At 36.0% G+C, this 18586-nt stretch overlaps 1 protein-coding gene across 1 annotated transcript in view; it reads right to left on the bottom strand.

The window, feature by feature from the left end:
* The window catches only part of CFAP54 (cilia and flagella associated protein 54), a gene marked incomplete at its 5' end in the record, with an annotated part of 326512 nt that overhangs the window by 203023 nt on the left and 104903 nt on the right, over positions 1–18586 (bottom strand). Inside the window, 5 exon segments of the mRNA XM_079142877.1 lie at positions 171–285; positions 2066–2194; positions 10945–11067; positions 14501–14656; positions 16396–16543. Of these exon segments, the coding sequence (XP_078999003.1) occupies positions 171–285; positions 2066–2194; positions 10945–11067; positions 14501–14656; positions 16396–16543 (671 nt within the window).

Below are 18586 nucleotides of genomic sequence, written 5' to 3'. Positions count from 1 at the left end.
TTAGCAATTCCATATTAACAAGGCATTATTAGGATTAACAACATAATATAAAGGCACCATGTAAACCTCATTGGGTTTACCTAAGGCTAATCTCATTTTAATCCCTTTAACAAAATATTTTCTCAATTTAAGAAATATGCTGCATAGACATATACAAAAGAGAATATTACATTGTTTTATCATCCTGAGCAGGTGTGTCTCCAACAAGTTCAGTTGCTCATTTAATTTTTCAGGCAAAAATACCTGCTGTGGCTTCTTAGTTTTTAAAGATTTCTTAGAAGAACCCTAGAAATATTGATTAAATGTCAGAATGCAAATGAAAATGCAGTCTGTAAATAAATGAATAAATAATCAAATAAAATGAAAAAACTACATAGATTCAGAAAAAAAAGAATATATTTTAACATGCTATAAAAACTGTCATTCTCAAATAACTTTGTTCAAATTCTTCCTTCATACTTTCATATTTGGTAGGCAAAACTATGATCTACATGGTTAAACAATACCAATTAGTAATTAATAATAACAGATACTATGTTCTAACTAAAAGCCAGATACTCCAAGAGTTTCATGGAGAGTAGTCAAAACTCTTTCTCCTCTCCCTTCCTCCCAGGAACTTCTACCCCTTCATCCTGTCCCCCCGATACATGTTCTTTTCTTAAAGTAGCTAAAGCTATGTCTCTAAAAGTCTTCAAAAGAAAATCCCCAGGCCGTGTATTCATACGTGAACATAGGAAAATTATGTCCGATTCATTCTACTATCTTTCGCATCCTAGGCCGCCCTAGGAAATGTATCCCTTTATTCGTTTTTTTTTTTCCCAGAAGTAGCTTCTTTACAACTAAGCTAATTGCCTTTGCTACTTTGCCTTTCATTGAAATATAACAGGATTGGTAATTAGAGAATTAAGAACTGGCCTGTCTGTACTCAGACTCCCCATTGTGTGTTCTCTGTCTGAGCCTGAGAACTGACCTGTCTTTCTCCTGTTCCCAAACAACTTCAAGCCTTCTTAGGTTTAAAGGAAACTTGAATGGTTCCAATGATTTCAGACTCCCTTCAACTGTCCCAACAACCCTAGTCAGAGGGAAACATCACAACCTTCTGCTGGAATTCAAGGTTCTAAGGAGACTGGTACAACACTCTGCCCCACAGTAATGTAAAATGAGAGTCTTAAGTCAAAGCCTGGATCACATGAAGTGGCTGTGTACTCTCTGAGTAAACACTGGGTGAAAAACTCCAATTGCCTGCAGCTTAGTCAAAACTCTCTCTACACCAGACAATCCCACCACAACTACCACCACCACCACATTAGCGCATTAGAATTTAAAGTCTTCCAGTAATGGAGTAGTGATTCATGGAGCTTTTTTGGCTAACAAATGCTGACTTGGAAAGTAATAAAGTAATCAGGTAATGCTTCCTTGCTTTCTATCTCAAAATATAATAGAGATAGAAATGGGGCTAATCTCACTGAAACAGGACTGGAGGTGAGTCTCCCAACCCAAGTCACCAAAGCAACCCAACAAACCAAGCAACACTTCTATAAAAACATTTAACCCACATAGTTTCAAATAAAGGCAATACAGCATAATCTCTTAAAAGAATCATGCTTAGGAAGCACATATAAAAAATTAGTCTCAAAAATTAGCAGTTCCATATAGAAGAGAATTCAGGTATTGCAATGAGTTTCAGAAATCTACTTTGAACCCAAGGTAAAAAGCTCAGGTGTGTACTACTACATGTGGTAATCCACTCAGAATATAATCTTAGATTCAAAGTGCTTTTAGTCCAATGTCCAGTTGGATGTAGAAGCTCTGTCATCCCCTAAGTGATGGTCAGTATTATAACAGTGACTACTCAGCACACTAACATAGATGCCCCCTTTATTTTCTTGACCACAATTCAAAAACAAACAACAGAAAAAGAAACTCCTACCTATATTACTTTTCTTCTATGTAAATATGAGAAATCAAAACTAGATAATTTTCTAATTTGTTTAATGATACTAAAAGAGCCCTCCAAAGACCCAATTAAATATATGTGTAAAAATGAAAAACAAGAACCAATTACCTCATCTGCCATTTCTTCTGGATCATTCTTACCAAAGAGAGACTTGCACTCTGATGTGATGTCCAACATCTTTTTTCCATAATTTATAATCATTACTGCCAGATCATATTCCTTCCATGAACGTAGAATCTAATTAAAAGTAAGTATTAGTTATCTCTGTTGGATACTTTTGATCTGTTTTCAAGTGTAATGCATCATCTTCCATAAATTTGGAGCCCCATAAGTTTGGGGTCTAAGATCCTCCCTATTTTTGCAACCTCCCTATTTTTGTTAAGAAACCTGGAAGTTTACCTCCAGATCCCATTTCCCTAGAATTCAAAGTGCACTATTTTTTTAAATGAACTATAGCAGAATCTCATTGATAATGAATTCCTTATGTCTCTAGGCCTGATAGCCACATGCCCTTTGACATAGTACTATTAAAATTTTTTTTTTTTAATTTTAAAAAAACTACGTATTGACACGTTTTGGAGACCTATGACCATCACCTCTTATTTTGAATTGCTCTCTATTAGAAATAGCAAGATGACTGACCTCATGGTATCTTAGGAGCATTTATGTCAATCAATGATTTCTAAGACATCTGGTAGAGGACTGGGCTAGAGAGAAGCTGGTTTGGGCAGATCCTCCAAGGATACTAGGGGAAGGATACACTGTGACCAGAGGAAAGCCTATGCTGTCATCCTCATTCACATTCCCTAGCTCCAGTGGTTATTCTCTGACCTTCTCTGCTCTCTCCCTCTATTATCTCCTTTTGTTTTAATCTTACTAAATGTTGAACCAAGTATATGTCTGACACCACATTTCAGGACTTCATGCCTTCCCTCACCTTTCATTAAAGCTTGGCTCTAGTGTCAATTCCAAGAAAGCTTCCCTGGCCAGTAATCTGGTTTGTATACATCCTGCTATGGTCATGAGTCAGAGGAAGGGAACACATGAATCATGAGTCCCATAGGGTAACTGAGAGTATAAATAAGTTTGCATGAACTTGTTATGTGCAGATACATTCCCTTGAGTTGAGTAAGTTAGTACTTAAGTAACAACTGTTACTTCCTATGAGGAAAAGGGATACCTAAAGCTGTCAAAAAATAGTGAGGGGTCATCTAGACCTGATAGGACCTACCTATTGTTAAGAAGTGGAAATATCTCTACAGAACCAGGACAATGTGCAAAACTAATGCTGACTGTGGAACACAGTGTGAAAAGGAAAAAGGTGAAATAATTTTTTAAAAGCTAGATGGAGTTAGATCCTGCAGGGCCTTGAATGCTTGATACATTGGTTCAATCTCATTATAAAGCATGTATGAGGAGATAAGTTTTGTTACTAGAAAAAGAGCTAGTGAAGTTTGTTCTCCACTCTACTTAATTTTAATTTCTGATATATTTATCCTGAACCTAGAGAGAAACTGTAGAACTTTTTAACCCTTGTTTTCATGTTACTAGAAAATAGTAAATGAAAAGGAATCTTTTACTAATCATAAGAACTATAAAGGAATGATTCCATTCAGCATACCAAATGATGGACAGAAGTAAAAAGTATACCACATGTTTAAAACTGGAACTTCAAGACAATGCAAAAACGATGAAACATTTAAGTGATGAATCTCAGAAATGGCTCTTTATTTGGAATTCTAGTGATTTTTAGAAGAAAAAAAAAAAAAAACACTGCTGTTTAAAGAAAAAGGATTGAGCCACCAGAAAATATAACCGATTTTTTTAAACAGCAGAACGAAAAGAAACAAAACTGTTTGACTAACTGCCCTTCACAAGCTCTAAGAGAAAATCTACTATTGTTAATAGCTAATGAACACCTGAAGTCTAGGTCTCAGGGCCAAGCCAGGACTCTGGGACTGCAAGCCAGGCGAAAAGGAGCTTCTTTAGAATGGCAACATGCAACATATCACCTTAGGACAAAACCAGTTTGAGTAACAATACCCTGACATTAATAAATTCTTTTTTTAATGTTGAAAACACATTTAGGGTCTTTCCTAATAACATCACTTGAATTTCAGCCTTAAGTGAGGGAAGAAGCAGGTGGGGGCCTGGATGGCAAGTAGGATGTGCACAGGGTCATTCCCAACACCCCTCTGTGCTAAAATCTGTCCAAGGCTGAGAGAGGCAGCATGTGAACTCAAAGATTTCAACCTTCACCCCAAACACTGGCTGGAATCCTATTTACACTAAGTTGGCACCCTCTGCAGGGGGTGTTCAATCCCTTCATTTCTCCTCAAATCTCTAGAACTCACAATTAGTCTCCACATCCTCACTGTCAACAAGTGAATGCTTCCTTTCCCTGTTCCTCTCCAGTAGCATTCAAATGTTCTGGAGTACTCAGATAAGCAGAATTGGCCTTTTGGTTGGCTGGCTAGTTGGTTGGTTAGTTGGTTTTTAGCAGAAAAAGTGCTATAGGCAAGTGGTAAGCCGCCTTGGAATAATTTCTCTTTTCTTCAAGAAACATGCAGTAGCCCCTGTTAGTTATATAAATGTATGGTGATTAGCCATGTCCAGTGTCCCGGAAGGAGAGTGCAACCTGACCTTCCTTTATTTGAATGAGACATCCCACCCCACCCCCATTTCCTTTATGGAAGAGTCTGGCAGGGAAGGTCAAGCAGATGAGCATGTTCTAAAGAAAAGTAACCCCGGAAGGAGTGCTCTGGGCCCAGCACAACACTAATTGATGTGCATGTGTGACTGTGGCAATGGAAAAGGAGAGGGGTGCTTTCAGGGGTGCTTTCAGACAATGACAGAACTGACAGAGCAGGAAGATTGCCAAAGCTGGGAAGGGGATAGGAATGGCAGAACAGGTTGGGCCTAATCGAACTCTCCAGGTCTTCACTCTGCCTAGTGTTTGGAAGCAGGATTGGCCCCTTGGATTACATGCACCCTTGAGGTTCTTAAAAAACTCTCTTCCCTTCACATTCCACACACTGTCTCCAGGTAACTTCATCTATTTGTATTGCAGTCCATATGCTAATGACCCCTTGTCTTTATACACATTTGTCCTCTCCAGCATTCCAGGCCCACTGGGCCAATTATGTCATGGACATCTCTTTAGGTATCCTGTAGACCTCAAAAATTCAGTCTGTCCAAAAATCATTATCTTCTCCCCCTTTACCACACAAAAGTACTCCTCATTCAGGATCAACAATAAAAGTAGGTGCTTAGGGAGGCAGTTGGATATTATTGTTGACCTTTCCCTCTCCCTCCTTTATACCCTATGTCTGGTAGGTGTCTAGCTTCTCAATCCTATTTCTTAAGTAACTCTTGAATCCTTTCCATTTTCTCTACCTCCCACTTTTCCACACTAGTTTAATTTTTCATTTCTCATCTTCCAATTTATCCCATGACTGGTCTTATCCCCTCTAATTGGTATCTATTGTTCAACTACAATTCCTTTTTTTCTAAAATGCAAATCTCATTACATCATTTCTAGGTTTGAATCCCTTCAATGGCTCCCCCCTGTCCTCAGAAAATGGCCCTTCATCTGCTGTACCTGGTAAGGCAACTCAAATATTTAATCATATGACTAAAGATAAATCAGATTCTCCTTTTCAGAAATTGTAATATTATTTTGTATTTTTTCATTGATTACCACCTGAGGCAATCAATGTTAATAATCCTGTATCTGTCACTTATTTTTCTATATATCTATATACCTACACACACACACACACACACACACACACACACACACACACACATATAAATATAATCCTATATTTGTCACATAATTTAAGCTCCACTCACTGTGTCTTGCCATAAAAATGTTTTAACTATCCGGTAATTAGTTATCTGTATTTTTCTGTGTATTTTGTGCCTTGCTGAGGAAGTTATTCCCTGATTCCAAGGTCATACAAATGTTCTTGAGTGCAAATGAACTTTATTTGTTCTGAGGCAGAGCTCTGGCTTTGTTTACTTTCAGAGAAATACATCAATACCTTCCATTAAATGAATTATTATAATAAACTATTATTTCCTCAATGAATCAAATTGCTAACTTTGTCATATATTAATTTCTTCTGTAGACTTGGGGCTATTCCTGTACCCTCTAATCTCATCTACTGAACTATTTGCCCACTATTCTGATAACACCATATTTTTTATTAAAGTGGCCTTATGGTAAATTTTAATATCTATTGAGAACATTTAAATTATTCTAATCAGTTCCAGGGAAACCCTATTGGGATTTTGATTAGAGCTGCATTAAATTTAAATGTTACTTTAGGAAGGATTTACATTTCTATGACAGTAAATCTTCCTCTTCAGGAACTTGGTGTGGCCTGCCATATGTTCAGATCTTATTTTATATCCTTTGATAAGATGTCGCAGTTCTTTTCTTTAGGTTCTTTGACACTTTGTTAAATTTCTAATATCATGTATTATAAGTGGTATATTGTACCCTCTCCATTTCTACTACTAGTAGGGAAAAAACTATCAATTTATAAATGTTTTACATATATCACTTAACATATTCTCTTTATAGTTCTAATCATTTTTGCTGGCTTCTCCTGGATTTTTAAGACCTTCATAATTATAAATAAATTATGCTTTGCTTCCTGATATCATATTTTCATCTATTGCATAAGAAAGAACCTCTGAAAATACTGAATCTCACTGTTAAAAGTCAGCATCTCTTTTCTGTGCCTGATTTTTAGGGAAATGACTTCAGAAATTTGCCATTTAGTATGATATTTGCTATAAAATTTGGGTAAATGTCTTTATCATTATTCAACAGCTTCCTTCCATTCCTAACTTATTAGAAATTTTATTAGAAAAGGTTGCTAAGTATTGTCAAATGCCTTTGTGGCATTTTTCATATAATCTTATTGTTCTGCTCCTTTAATTTGCTGTTATAAAAATTTTGAATTTGTTTTAATTCAGATGTCATTTTATTTTTCTTTTCTTTTTTTTTTTTTTTTTTTTTCCTTTCAATGCTAGGAATCAAACTTATGACCAGACTTGATCTTTTGTACTTGACAGTGAGACAGTCCTCAGACTGGTAAAAGACAAGATGCCATCCAGGAGCAGGGAAGGGTACATGACAGATTTGAGAGACACAAGCCAGTGCCTTTCTTTGTCCTGGTATATGTTTTGGCACCTAAACTCTACCTTTTCTAATATGAAAATTGCCATTTTCCTCCTTTATTTTTGTTTGCATTTGCTCAGTTTCTTTGTTTATTAATCAACCTTTGTCACTTTGTTTTATGCATGTTCCTTCAAGTGACAAACATTAGAGCCTGAATTTTTAGTCCAACTGGCAATCACTGTCTTCTAAGACCCCTCACACTTACTGAACTGAATAATATGCTTACTTTTATTGATTCCATCTTAAATACTATCTCTTTTTCCCTTTTCTTACTTTTACTGAATAACCAGTTTTCCTCTCCCATTTTTTCCTGTTCTTGTTTCCTTTCTCTGCTTCCTCCCTGTTCATTTTTTCTCTCTGTCAATTAAGAAATCCTACAGGGCTTTAAAGTTCTGCTCAAGGTGACATGTTCCTGCGTAATCTTTAAGTGTGCGTGTGCATGCATGTATACACACACATATATATTTTGTCAAAGAAAATAAGTTTTATGTTATATGTATTTTATGTAAAAATAAGTTCACACAACTGTGATCCACAAATCCACCTGCTGACATATGCTCCCATCCTAAACAGGATGCAAGTTTTAGTTCTAGTTTACAAATAAGTTTTCCTTTCAAGGATGACTCTACTCTTTGAAGAATCCCTACTTAGCATTTATATTACAAAGTCCTAGTCATGTCATTATTACCTATTTAATTTTAATAATACATATATTGCAAGATTCATTACTCTCATTATTCCTGTCCTTTTTGTCTTTCCCTATCTTGGGATTTCTGTTCTGATTCAACTGTCATTTGATAGAGTATTTCCCCTAGTACCTCAGATAAGTACCAGGGCAGAAGACTTCAAATGCTTGCACTTCTGAACATGTTTACTTTTGCCCTGACAAATGAATGATATCTTTCCTGGTTATTAATTTTGGGGCCTTAGTGGGCCTTAGGACTCTACCAATGTTGTTTTGGTGTTTTAACTTCAAGAGTTGCTGATAAAAAGTTTGAAGCCAATTGATTTTCTTTCCATTGCAAATAACCTGTTCTTTGGGTCTCAAAACATTAAGATTTGTCCTTTATCTCTGAATTCAGTAATTTAAACAACTTCTCTCTGCCTGGGATACAGGAAGCCTATTACCTCTCCATTTGTTTCTTTTTCTACTCCCAGATTCCTGACATTTTCAATTTATGACTTCTAAATCTACCCTCTAAATTTATTTACCCTCTTTAGGTAACTCTGCTTTACATTGTGAGGTATTTCTTGAGCTTCCAGAGTTGATTCAAGAAATATCATTGCCATACCTTTAGCTGTTTAATATTTCAATCATATATCAAATTTGTTCAGTTACATTTTTTTTGTGGAGTGGGAGTTGTTTAGTTGGTTGATAGGTTGGTTGGTTGGTTGGTTGGTTGGTTGGTTGGTTTTGGACCATCTGACTGCTTTTCCTTAAAAGTTTTCTTTTATCCCCAAGTCATCTCTAATCTTTTTCCAACATGATAAGAGCAAATAATACAATCATTTGGGAGTTTGGCTTGCTCTTCCTCCTTCAGAGTACTGAGTCTCCTTCAACGAATCTTTATGTTTCTCTCCCTGCTAATGGCTACATCCCTTAAACATCTGCAGAGACCAGGTCATGGAGATCTCTCCAACAGTAGTAAACTGGTAGGCAAGGGAAGGAATATTATCTTCAGCTCTTGAAGTCAGGCCATGAACAGTCAGCAAATAATGGCTTCTTTGCAGAGGTAGAGGGTAGAAGCCTGTCTGGTGGCAGACCTCCACAGAGGCAAACTTAAGTCCTACTTAAAGCATTGGACCAAATCAGCCCACATCTGCAGTGTTCTTCCAAATCTCTGGACAAATCAGAAGGGTTCTATGAAAACCACATAAAATGAGCAGACAGATGTGGATGGCTCTTCTTTGAGGATATCCTCTGGATTCTCAGTAAGACTTTAAGGGAATCACACAATGCTGGTCTTTGAGCCAAACAATGAGGATAAAGAAGTCTACTTTCCTGCCTCTGATCTCTTTCTTATTTCCAAGGCAAATGAGGTCCTATAAAATGCCCTTCCCCCAGAACTAAGACACCCCTTAGACTTCGCCAAAGGGCCTGCTAAGGCTGCTCTAATATCCTGAAAAAGAAATTCAAAAGAAGTCAGGGATCTGTGCTTAAGCTGCCATCTACTCAGAATTCCTGCATTTCTTTATATTAAAATAAATAAACAACTTTCCCTAAGCTTTTAAGCTACAGTAACGTTTCTCTAATAACTCTTCTCATTAACTGGAAGCTACAATAAAAATAGTTAACTATTTCAACAGTTTTCACACTTATTTGCAAAAAAAGCAAAATGTATATGTGAGAATATATTGATTCTGCATACAAACAGTGCTAGGCACTCCTATGAATGTACAGACTTCTTTCAAAAGCTCTCAGGTCAATAGGCTGGAAATCCATTGCTCTACCACTGGTCTACCCCATTTAAACTACTATTCATTTATAGGCTAAATTGACCTTGAGTCTCCATGTCCATTTGCTCACATAATTCTTCCTGCCCTCTATCGACAAAGCTGTTCCTCTGCCATCTGTTTTAGTTCTACCCTTTCTCTTACATAGAATAATCATATCTAAAGTAGCCCAGCCCCATAAACCTCTCTCCCTTAACTGCTTTTCTGTTTTAAAGTTTCAAGGAATTATATTTTATATGTGTACGTGTTTTCTGCCTCCCCCACTAAACTATAAGCTCTGGGAGACAGCTTTGGTTTGTTGTTTTTTGATTTTGTTTTAATAAATTTCAATGCCTACAGGTAAGTCTGTCTTAGGACCCAACAAATCTAGCCTTATATCCAGCAAAATCACAATTTGTTTTATACCAGTATGGTCTCAATAGGCATTTGAGTTTGTAACTCTTGCTTAAAGCATGTCTAAGTCTCATTTCCTAGGTGTCCCAGCCCTTAGTGATCTTTCACTAAGTCTTCCTGTTCACCACCAACCATTCATCATATAAGCTAAAACTCTGGTATCATCCATGATTTATTCTTCTTCAGCTATTATGAGGCTCTCCTCTAATTCTTTGGGCATACGTCATATATTTGTGAAATGAAGGAATGAAATAAAGATGAAATATGAGTTTATATTTCAACCGCACTTTTGCTGTGTCTTCTCTCCTGCTAAGATCTCCAGACAGATAGCTCCCTCTTGCTTGATAGTCTGAATTCACCTCTACAGTCTGCCCTCCTTTCAGGTCAGGGTTCTGCACATCAGTCTCATAATCATCCTTAGACTCCACCTAGTCTGCCTTTCCTTCAGGTCTCCTTCATGACATTATCATACCCCTCATTGACTGACTGACCCCTCATTAATCAAAACCATGCTACTAAATCTCGGAATAAGTTCTGAGCCCCAGTGCCCTAGCCCAACTCCTGGGCTAAGATGCCATAGGTCTGCCTGCAGGTTCCTCTGAGATCACAGGCTGACAAGATGATGTGCAGCCTGACTGCAGTATAATAAAGTATGTATTGTTTTAGGGTTCTGAAACATGTCCTGTGTGACTACATATGATGCCCACAAAATATACAAAAGTTATTTCAGTAACATCAAGCTTTTGTTTGTGAAGTGCCACAATTTTGCCAAAAACTTCAAAACAGACAACCCTTCTGCAATGTTCAGAAATTTGCTTTCGATCTAAAAATGCTTTGGTGATGCTATTTTTAAGTGTTTTAATTATTGTGATTAAAAGTAGTTTGACTTTATAAATCATTACTGCTCCTAAATTCTGTAACACTGGACAAAGAATGAGATAAATACCTTTGTTACATAGAAGGAACAACAGGCTATCATGTGCTGTATACTTTCAAAACTCGAAATATTTTTCTTCGAGTGGACAACATTTGGGACCCCTTGCAAAACCACTAAGCACTTTATCAAGATCTAAAAAATAGAAACACAATGATTTTTGTGTTAAAATATCATCCTTACCCATTACACAATGTTGTATTCAAATCGTGAGTCCTAAGCCATAAAATTTTGTTACAAATAATTATTTATTATTTATTATATATAAAAGAATATGAATAGATAAAATTGACTATTCGATTTTCAGATGAATCAATTATCTAAAATAACTTGAAAGCTAGTGGGGAGTATAGAATAGGCATACAAGTAACTATAAAACAAAGCATATTTTGACAAGCATTGTAGAAGATAAAGGCCCAGTGCCACATGTATATAAGAAACTAACAATCACATCCAGGCTTAGAAGGACCTTGAAAAACCACACAGAGGATTATGTGGCATATCAAATATTATACAGTAATTCCAGGAGCTTGAAATACAGTTTTCTTGAAAATTAAAACCATACATGTCCCCCAAAATCAATTGATATTGGTGTTTACTTCCTATTCTCCTTGTTTCAAATTATACAATCTTGAATTTGATCAAGAGCTAGATGATTAAGTTTAGCTGTCCATAGTGCTACATACTTCTGAACAATATTAGCATCAGAAAAGTAGAGCTGAGATAGCAGCCCTCTATTCATCATTCAGATTATTCCACAGGACAAATTAATACAAGGGTACCAGTTCTTTTGAGGCATATTAATTGCTTTCAGCTACCATTCTAACTGTAACAGTACAATGGCAAGTATTTTTAACTTTTTTAATTCCTCCCCTCCATCACCCTCTGCCACCATACCACTCCATATCCCCAAATCATGCTAACACCCAAGTGGTTTTCCCGGCAGCTTATATAATCATTATATATAATAATCATATACATATGGCCCATATAATCATATACACATATACACTTACACATAAACATACACAGAAGGAAGGTTGTTGTTATTTTACAAAATGGGATTTACACACACTTCTCTGAGCTCTGCATGTCTCCTCCAACCCTGTCGTGTGAACATCAAGTCTGCAGGGACAATACTAAGGCATTGCTACTAATGCTGCATCGCTTCATTTATTCAGCCCTTTCCAGGCTCTCACACTGCACACTTTTATGGGTGATGTTTAAGATTTGGCACTTGTTACTTGTTTTTGTCCCTTGCTTTCTTGCCATGACCAAGAACAACACCACAGCAAACACCCTTATGCTTGCTCAGGTGCCAACTCTAAGTAGCAACTGAAATGCCAGCTTTGAGATGATACCCACTGAGGATAAAGCACCACCTTCCAGGACACAGTGCATACTCTAACCAACGACCACTGTGTGCACTGTGTGCCCAGGAGGTAGAACATGTTGATCCAGAACATGTAGAAAACAATATGGATTTGGAAAACATCTCTGAAGCTGATTAAGGGTAACTGATAATAACCTAATTAAAAATTGGGATGGAACAAGGCACGGTATTTTGCCAACTAGGGATTTTATTCTGGGGGGAAACTAACATGGTAGGATTGCTTCATCAGATAAATATATTTTTAATTTTATTAAAATTTTATTCTATGAGATAAATTACTAGTAGAAGAATTACTGTAAGGTATATTTGTTTTTAATTTTGTTTAAAATTGATTTAATTAAAATTAAGTTGCTTTATCAAAATCCAAAAGCTTATAATAATTCACATTTCCCCCATCAATGAAGAAGAATGCCTCTATCATATGTTTTCACCAGGAGTTACAGATCTTATTATATTGTTAATTTAATATGCACTCCAATGAATATTCACAGTTTGAGCTTCTTTTCATGTTTCTCAGCCACTTGGACTTGATCTCCTATGAACTGCCTATTCATATCATATGCCCAATTTTTAATTAGGTTATTATCAGTTACCCTTAATCAGCTTCAGAGATATGTTTTCCAAATCCATATTGTTTTCTACAATATTTTAGTGGTCCCTCTTATCACATATATGTTTCTTGTTTTCTCTAGAAGTTCAGTCTTAGAAAGGCCCCCCTGACTCCCAACCCCTAGGCTGCTCGTAATTTCTTAGGATTTTTTCCCCATAATATTTTTGCTTTATTTTACGTATAAGTCTTTAATACATCTGGACTTTTCTTAAAATGGCACTAATAGTGATCAAACTCCATTTTTTTATAATTTATTTATTTCGATTCATTATACACAAATGGGGTACAACTGTTTTTTCTCTGGTTGTACATGAAGTAGAGTCGCACCATTTGTGTTTTCATACATATACATAAGATAATGATGTTTGTCTCATTCTGTTATTTTTCCTTCCCCCCACCCCTCCCATCCCTCTTTTTCCTCTATACAACCCATCCTTCCTCCATTCTTGCCTCCCTCCCACCCCCAATTATGTATCATCATCCACTTATCAGAGAGATCATTCAGCCTTTGGTTTTGGGGATTGGTTTATCTCACTTAGCATGATATTCTCCAATTCCATCCATTTTTCCTGCAAATGCCATAATTTTATTCTTCTTTATGGCTGAGTAATATTCCATTGTGTATATATGCCACAGTTTCTTTATCCATTCACCAATTGAAGGGCATCTAGGTTGGTTCCACAATCTAGCTATTGTGAATTGAGCAGCTATGAACATTGATGTGACTGCATCACTGTACTATGCTGATTTTAAGTCCTTTGGGTGTAGACCAAGGAGTGGGATAGTTGGGGTTCTGCCACCATTTGACCCAGCTATCAAACTCCATTTTTATTCAGATAAATATTCAGATGTTTCATTGCCATTTATTAAAATGTCCATTCTCTTTTCATTGGATAAGAATGCCAACTTAACTAGTAAACTCACAAAAGGACCTCCATCTTTAGATAAAATTACAGGCCTGGGTCAACACTTTAATTTTACACTGAGGTAGATCAGAAACATAAAATCCAGCTAAACTGTATCCAATCTCCCAGCCCACAGAAACAATGAGATAGTACATAGATGTCCTTTTAAATCACTAGGTTGATGGTAATTTGCTAAGAAGCTCATTCAGCTAACATAATTCCCTTTGCCAGATCTCATCAATCCTTTATCCATAAATCCCAACTCCTCCATTACCACATATGTTTTCTTAGGTTGTTCACAATATTTTCCACTTGATAATGGCTTTAATATATACTTTGAATATATGCTTTGAATATATACTATTGTTTCTAAAATTACAAGAACATGAAAATTGAAATCACTTTAAAAACCAAGAAAAGTTTATTGCCAATATTTAACTGTAAATAGCAGCAAAGTTGAATGTTTTCAGAGAAAAACATTTTATGTCCTTATTTATGTTGACCCAGGGTTAATTTATTAAAATGTTTTTCAGTTAAGCGCTGAAATTTCATAGTACTTTTTCTTGACCTATATGTATAGGAGATAGATACACTTCTTTTCTTTTCCAAAATGAACTGCCTTTATAAAATTACCCATAAACAGGATTGGGATACCCTTACCTGTACAACAGGTACCAAAACAATATTGTGATATATTATAGGAGCAAGAAGGCCATAACACTGAGTCACAGCTTGAAGGGCATAACTGGAATCATTCAAAAAGATGCTAAGTTCCAATGCCACTAATACCCTCTCACATTCCATCAGTCTAGCCATCTGTAAAGAAAAAGGCATTGTTACTCAAACTGAACATGAGGTGCTTAACTATTGTCTTTAAGGAGAAGAAAGGGTAGGAAATGTGATCCTGTGGCTTATGACAGGCATGAAGAAAATCTAAATTCAGAAACAATCCTAACTCTCTAAGAACACTACATGTAAATAGTATAATCTTAGCTCAAACTTCAGAAATTTTTTGTAAAACAATACAATTACCACTAACAACAAAAAGGAACCAATCATTTTCTACTGGTAAGATAAAATCTTAGCTATATGTTAGGAAAAAATCTAGCTTTCAAAAACAAATTATAGCAAATAATAATTTAAGTATTATATCTCTATAACCTTGTCCCAACTTGATTAAGAAATTCCAATTTCCCTTTTTGATTTGTGAGAAAATGGTAAATTTTTAGTAAAGCAAACTAATATTCATTATACTTCTGCTACTTATGGTTTTGCTACTTAAATTAAAATGATAGTTAATTATGCAATTAGTATTTTAACATTATTGCAACTTAAAAAGAACAGGAATCTGTTCTCCTTTCCTTTCCTGGGGAGAGATTTCATTATTTTTCTGCATACACATAAAAAATTATGTACAAAAGAAGCTCTATGATTGGTAGCCAGAAATTTCCACACAACTAGTTTTTGCTAGAATGGTAATTTAGCATTCTGTAATTCACTGAAGCACTGTAAATTTGTCTTTATTTTCAGATTGGATATGATGAAAAAAGAAACAGAAAGCAATGTGGTAAGAACAGGTTAACAGTGGTGAGTAATTGAGCTCTACAGGACAGTGAATTTGTCTTCAGCAAAAGGTCATTTTTTTTTTTTAACTCTGGCATCCCCAGAAACCAGCACAGTCTCATGTAATAGTTTACTAGTTAACTAATTAGCGAGGAAATGGATGGGTACAAAAAAACTGAAAAAAATCAACGAACAACACAGATGGCAAAAACATCTATATCTAAGGTAGGTAAACAAGAAAAGGGAGATAACAGAGAAAACTTCAAGCTAGAATTTAAAAAATTAATGTAGGATCATTATTAAAAGTAAGAGCATTAGAGGGTTGCAGATGTGTATAAAGCAATGTTTGTAACCCCCCCCCCGAAAATCTATCATAGAAGATAAGTTGAAATGCTGAGTCTGCACAGAAATGCAATATTATAAGTAAAATGAATATAGCATTGATTGATATATACCAGCATGAAATTATGTCCAAGTTTTATTATAAAAATTATCTGAAAAAAAGTTGCAGAATGGCAAGTAAATTGAGATCCCATTTTTGTAAATAATAGGTTTGTCTGTGCATATATTTTAAAACATTTTTATCTCCATGCTTTTTTAAAAAATATAATTTTAGTTGACAATGGATCTTTATTTTATTTATTTATATGTGGTTCTGAGAACCCAGTGCCTCACACATGCTAGGCAAGTGCTCCATCACTGAGCCACGACCCCAGCTCTATGCATATTTTTAAAAATTCAAGAAACCACATGAAATGAAATCAGTATTCTTAGAAGAGGTAGAATTACAATGGGTTTCACTTTACACATTATATAGTTTTGAATTCTGAAGTACATACTACTCTTGTACACAGAGGAAAAAAACATGATAAACTGAAAAGAGAAAAACATGAATTCAGGTTCATGAAAACCTATATGGAAAATCAAATAAAGCAACACATCCATACAATGGCATCTCATACCCATGCTTTTAGTCACTTTAACTCACTTACTTGCTGAGCAGGGAAAATATCATTGCCTTTGATATTATCACAGAAAAGATTTTCTTCTTTAATTTTAATGTCACTTATTACAAAGATATTTCTAAGAAAAAGAAATAAGAGGATTGAAGAAGTCTCTGCCAAAATATCTGAATATAACCTGCAGAAGAAATAAATGATGTTACAGGTAGAAATATGAAACGGTCTATTTAGCACAAGAACTCACCTTTTTAGATTCATTTGTTCTCTTTATCTACACAGTGATCCCAACAGCAACAAAAATGTATGGAATAGCTATTCTTCTACAGCTGCTTAAATTAAAGTTAAAGACTACCTTAACAAGAAGTTCACAACTAAGAGAATTACGCCATGGAAATATTATGCCACAGATACATAAAAATGACTAGTAGCAAAGTTTTCTGATTCTTTTACATATATAGTTCTTTCCTATCAATATAACAAAATCACTGTAGGCAAGGGAAGAAAACAGGGTCATTTATAGCAAACTCAGTATGGTTAAAGACCAAGAATCTTAATAACTGAGTTTATATCTAATTAGCCTTTCTAAATTTCAGTCAACAGTGCCAACCACTGGCAAAGCTTTGAAATCTGCAGTTTTTCTTCTGTGTTTTCAATATTCTTTCTACTGACCTTAGGCTTTGTTGGTAACAAAACTCTTCTCTTAAGCTTTGGGTCCATCTACTCCCTATACCCCCAATCCCCTCAAAATAGGAAAGGATCCAACATCAGTAATTCACACGTGAAGATAATCCCTACCATGCTGAGCTCTGAACTTAACTTTGCCTGGAGCACTTCAGTTCCCCTGTCCCTGCAACTCAAACTAAACCTTATCATCCTCATGATGAAATTCAGCATCTTGTCACATGCAACTGGTCCTACCTATCTCTTCCTGGCTCCATTTCCTTCCCTCTCCAGCTCAGACTCTGCTCAGTCTTTTCAAGAGTGAACTTTCTAGCACCTTAAGTTCAGCCACCTCTTGATTTCATCCAATAATCAATTTGCCTGATGTCACTGCCCACTCTTTCTATCCCTGCCACAAGTCAATTATTTGTTCAGTTAATTATTTTGCTCATTCTTTCATGTAAATTAGCATTTTCTGAAAGCCTACTATATACAAGACACAGTCCTAGGCCTTGGGGTATAAAGATGAATCAAGCAGGCCCTTAATCATTAAGGGCTGGGCTTCATTACAAATTCATGTTACATTACTTCAGCTGAGTCATTAGCACTTCTTAGCAACATTTCCATTTATTCCAGATGTCTCTTTGTTCTTTTTCTCCAGAGAAAATGTTCTACACCCCCTGTTTCCCACCCCAGGAGCTCATCCAACCTCCAGGTTCTACCCCTACAATGGCATCACCACCTGCATTTATTTGTATCTTCATTCTCTCCCTTTTTATGGGCTCCCCTCCCTCCACCCTCCAAAATTCTTCCCTTAAGGCTGTCTTTACCCTCAAATTTCTGCCTGCTTCCCTCTTCTCTTCACTACCCAACTCCACTCAAGCAGTCTTCTCTTGTTGTAATTCTCCAATTTAATTTATTCCTTAGCCAATTACAAAATGGTTTCTGGCCCATCACGACACAAACATGGCTCTCCTGAATCCACCAATGGCCTCCTAATTGCCAACTCTAAATGCCTCTTCTTGGTTTTCATCCTACTCAACCTCTCTGAACCATTTTATTGAGCTGGACTTTGCATCAGCATCTGATATGACTGGTCAGTTCCTCTGGTGATACTCTCACTTCCCTTGGCCAACACGTTTTCCTAAATTTTAATTCCATGGGCAGCTCCCTTTCAATATTCTCCCTTGATTCCACTTCCTGCTTTTGCTCCTTAAATATAAGCAGTGACCACGGTTTGAGCCCCACCTTCTATCTTTTCTGCTAAACAGTCATTCCTAGGAGATTTTCTCATTTAGAAGATTTCAATGACCTCCATGGACAACTTCCAAATCTCTACCTCTAGCCTTGACTATCTCCTGAGTGTCAGCACTAAATAAATACATTTATTGGCATCTTATATTCACAAAGTCATCCTGTTGGAAAACCAAACTCAAAATATCCCCAAATTCATTATGTTCCTCCAAACACTTGTTCTACCTCTCTCATCCCCTTAGTAAATGTCACAAACTTCCCAGTGCCTTAAACACTAAAAATCCTAGTCACTTTCACTCCTTGCTCT

This window comes from Sciurus vulgaris, assembly GCF_902686455.1.
Source record: "Sciurus vulgaris genome assembly, chromosome: 5".
NCBI classification, from domain to species: Eukaryota; Metazoa; Chordata; class Mammalia; order Rodentia; family Sciuridae; genus Sciurus; species Sciurus vulgaris.
This window is presented reverse-complemented; position numbering and strand designations above follow the sequence as displayed.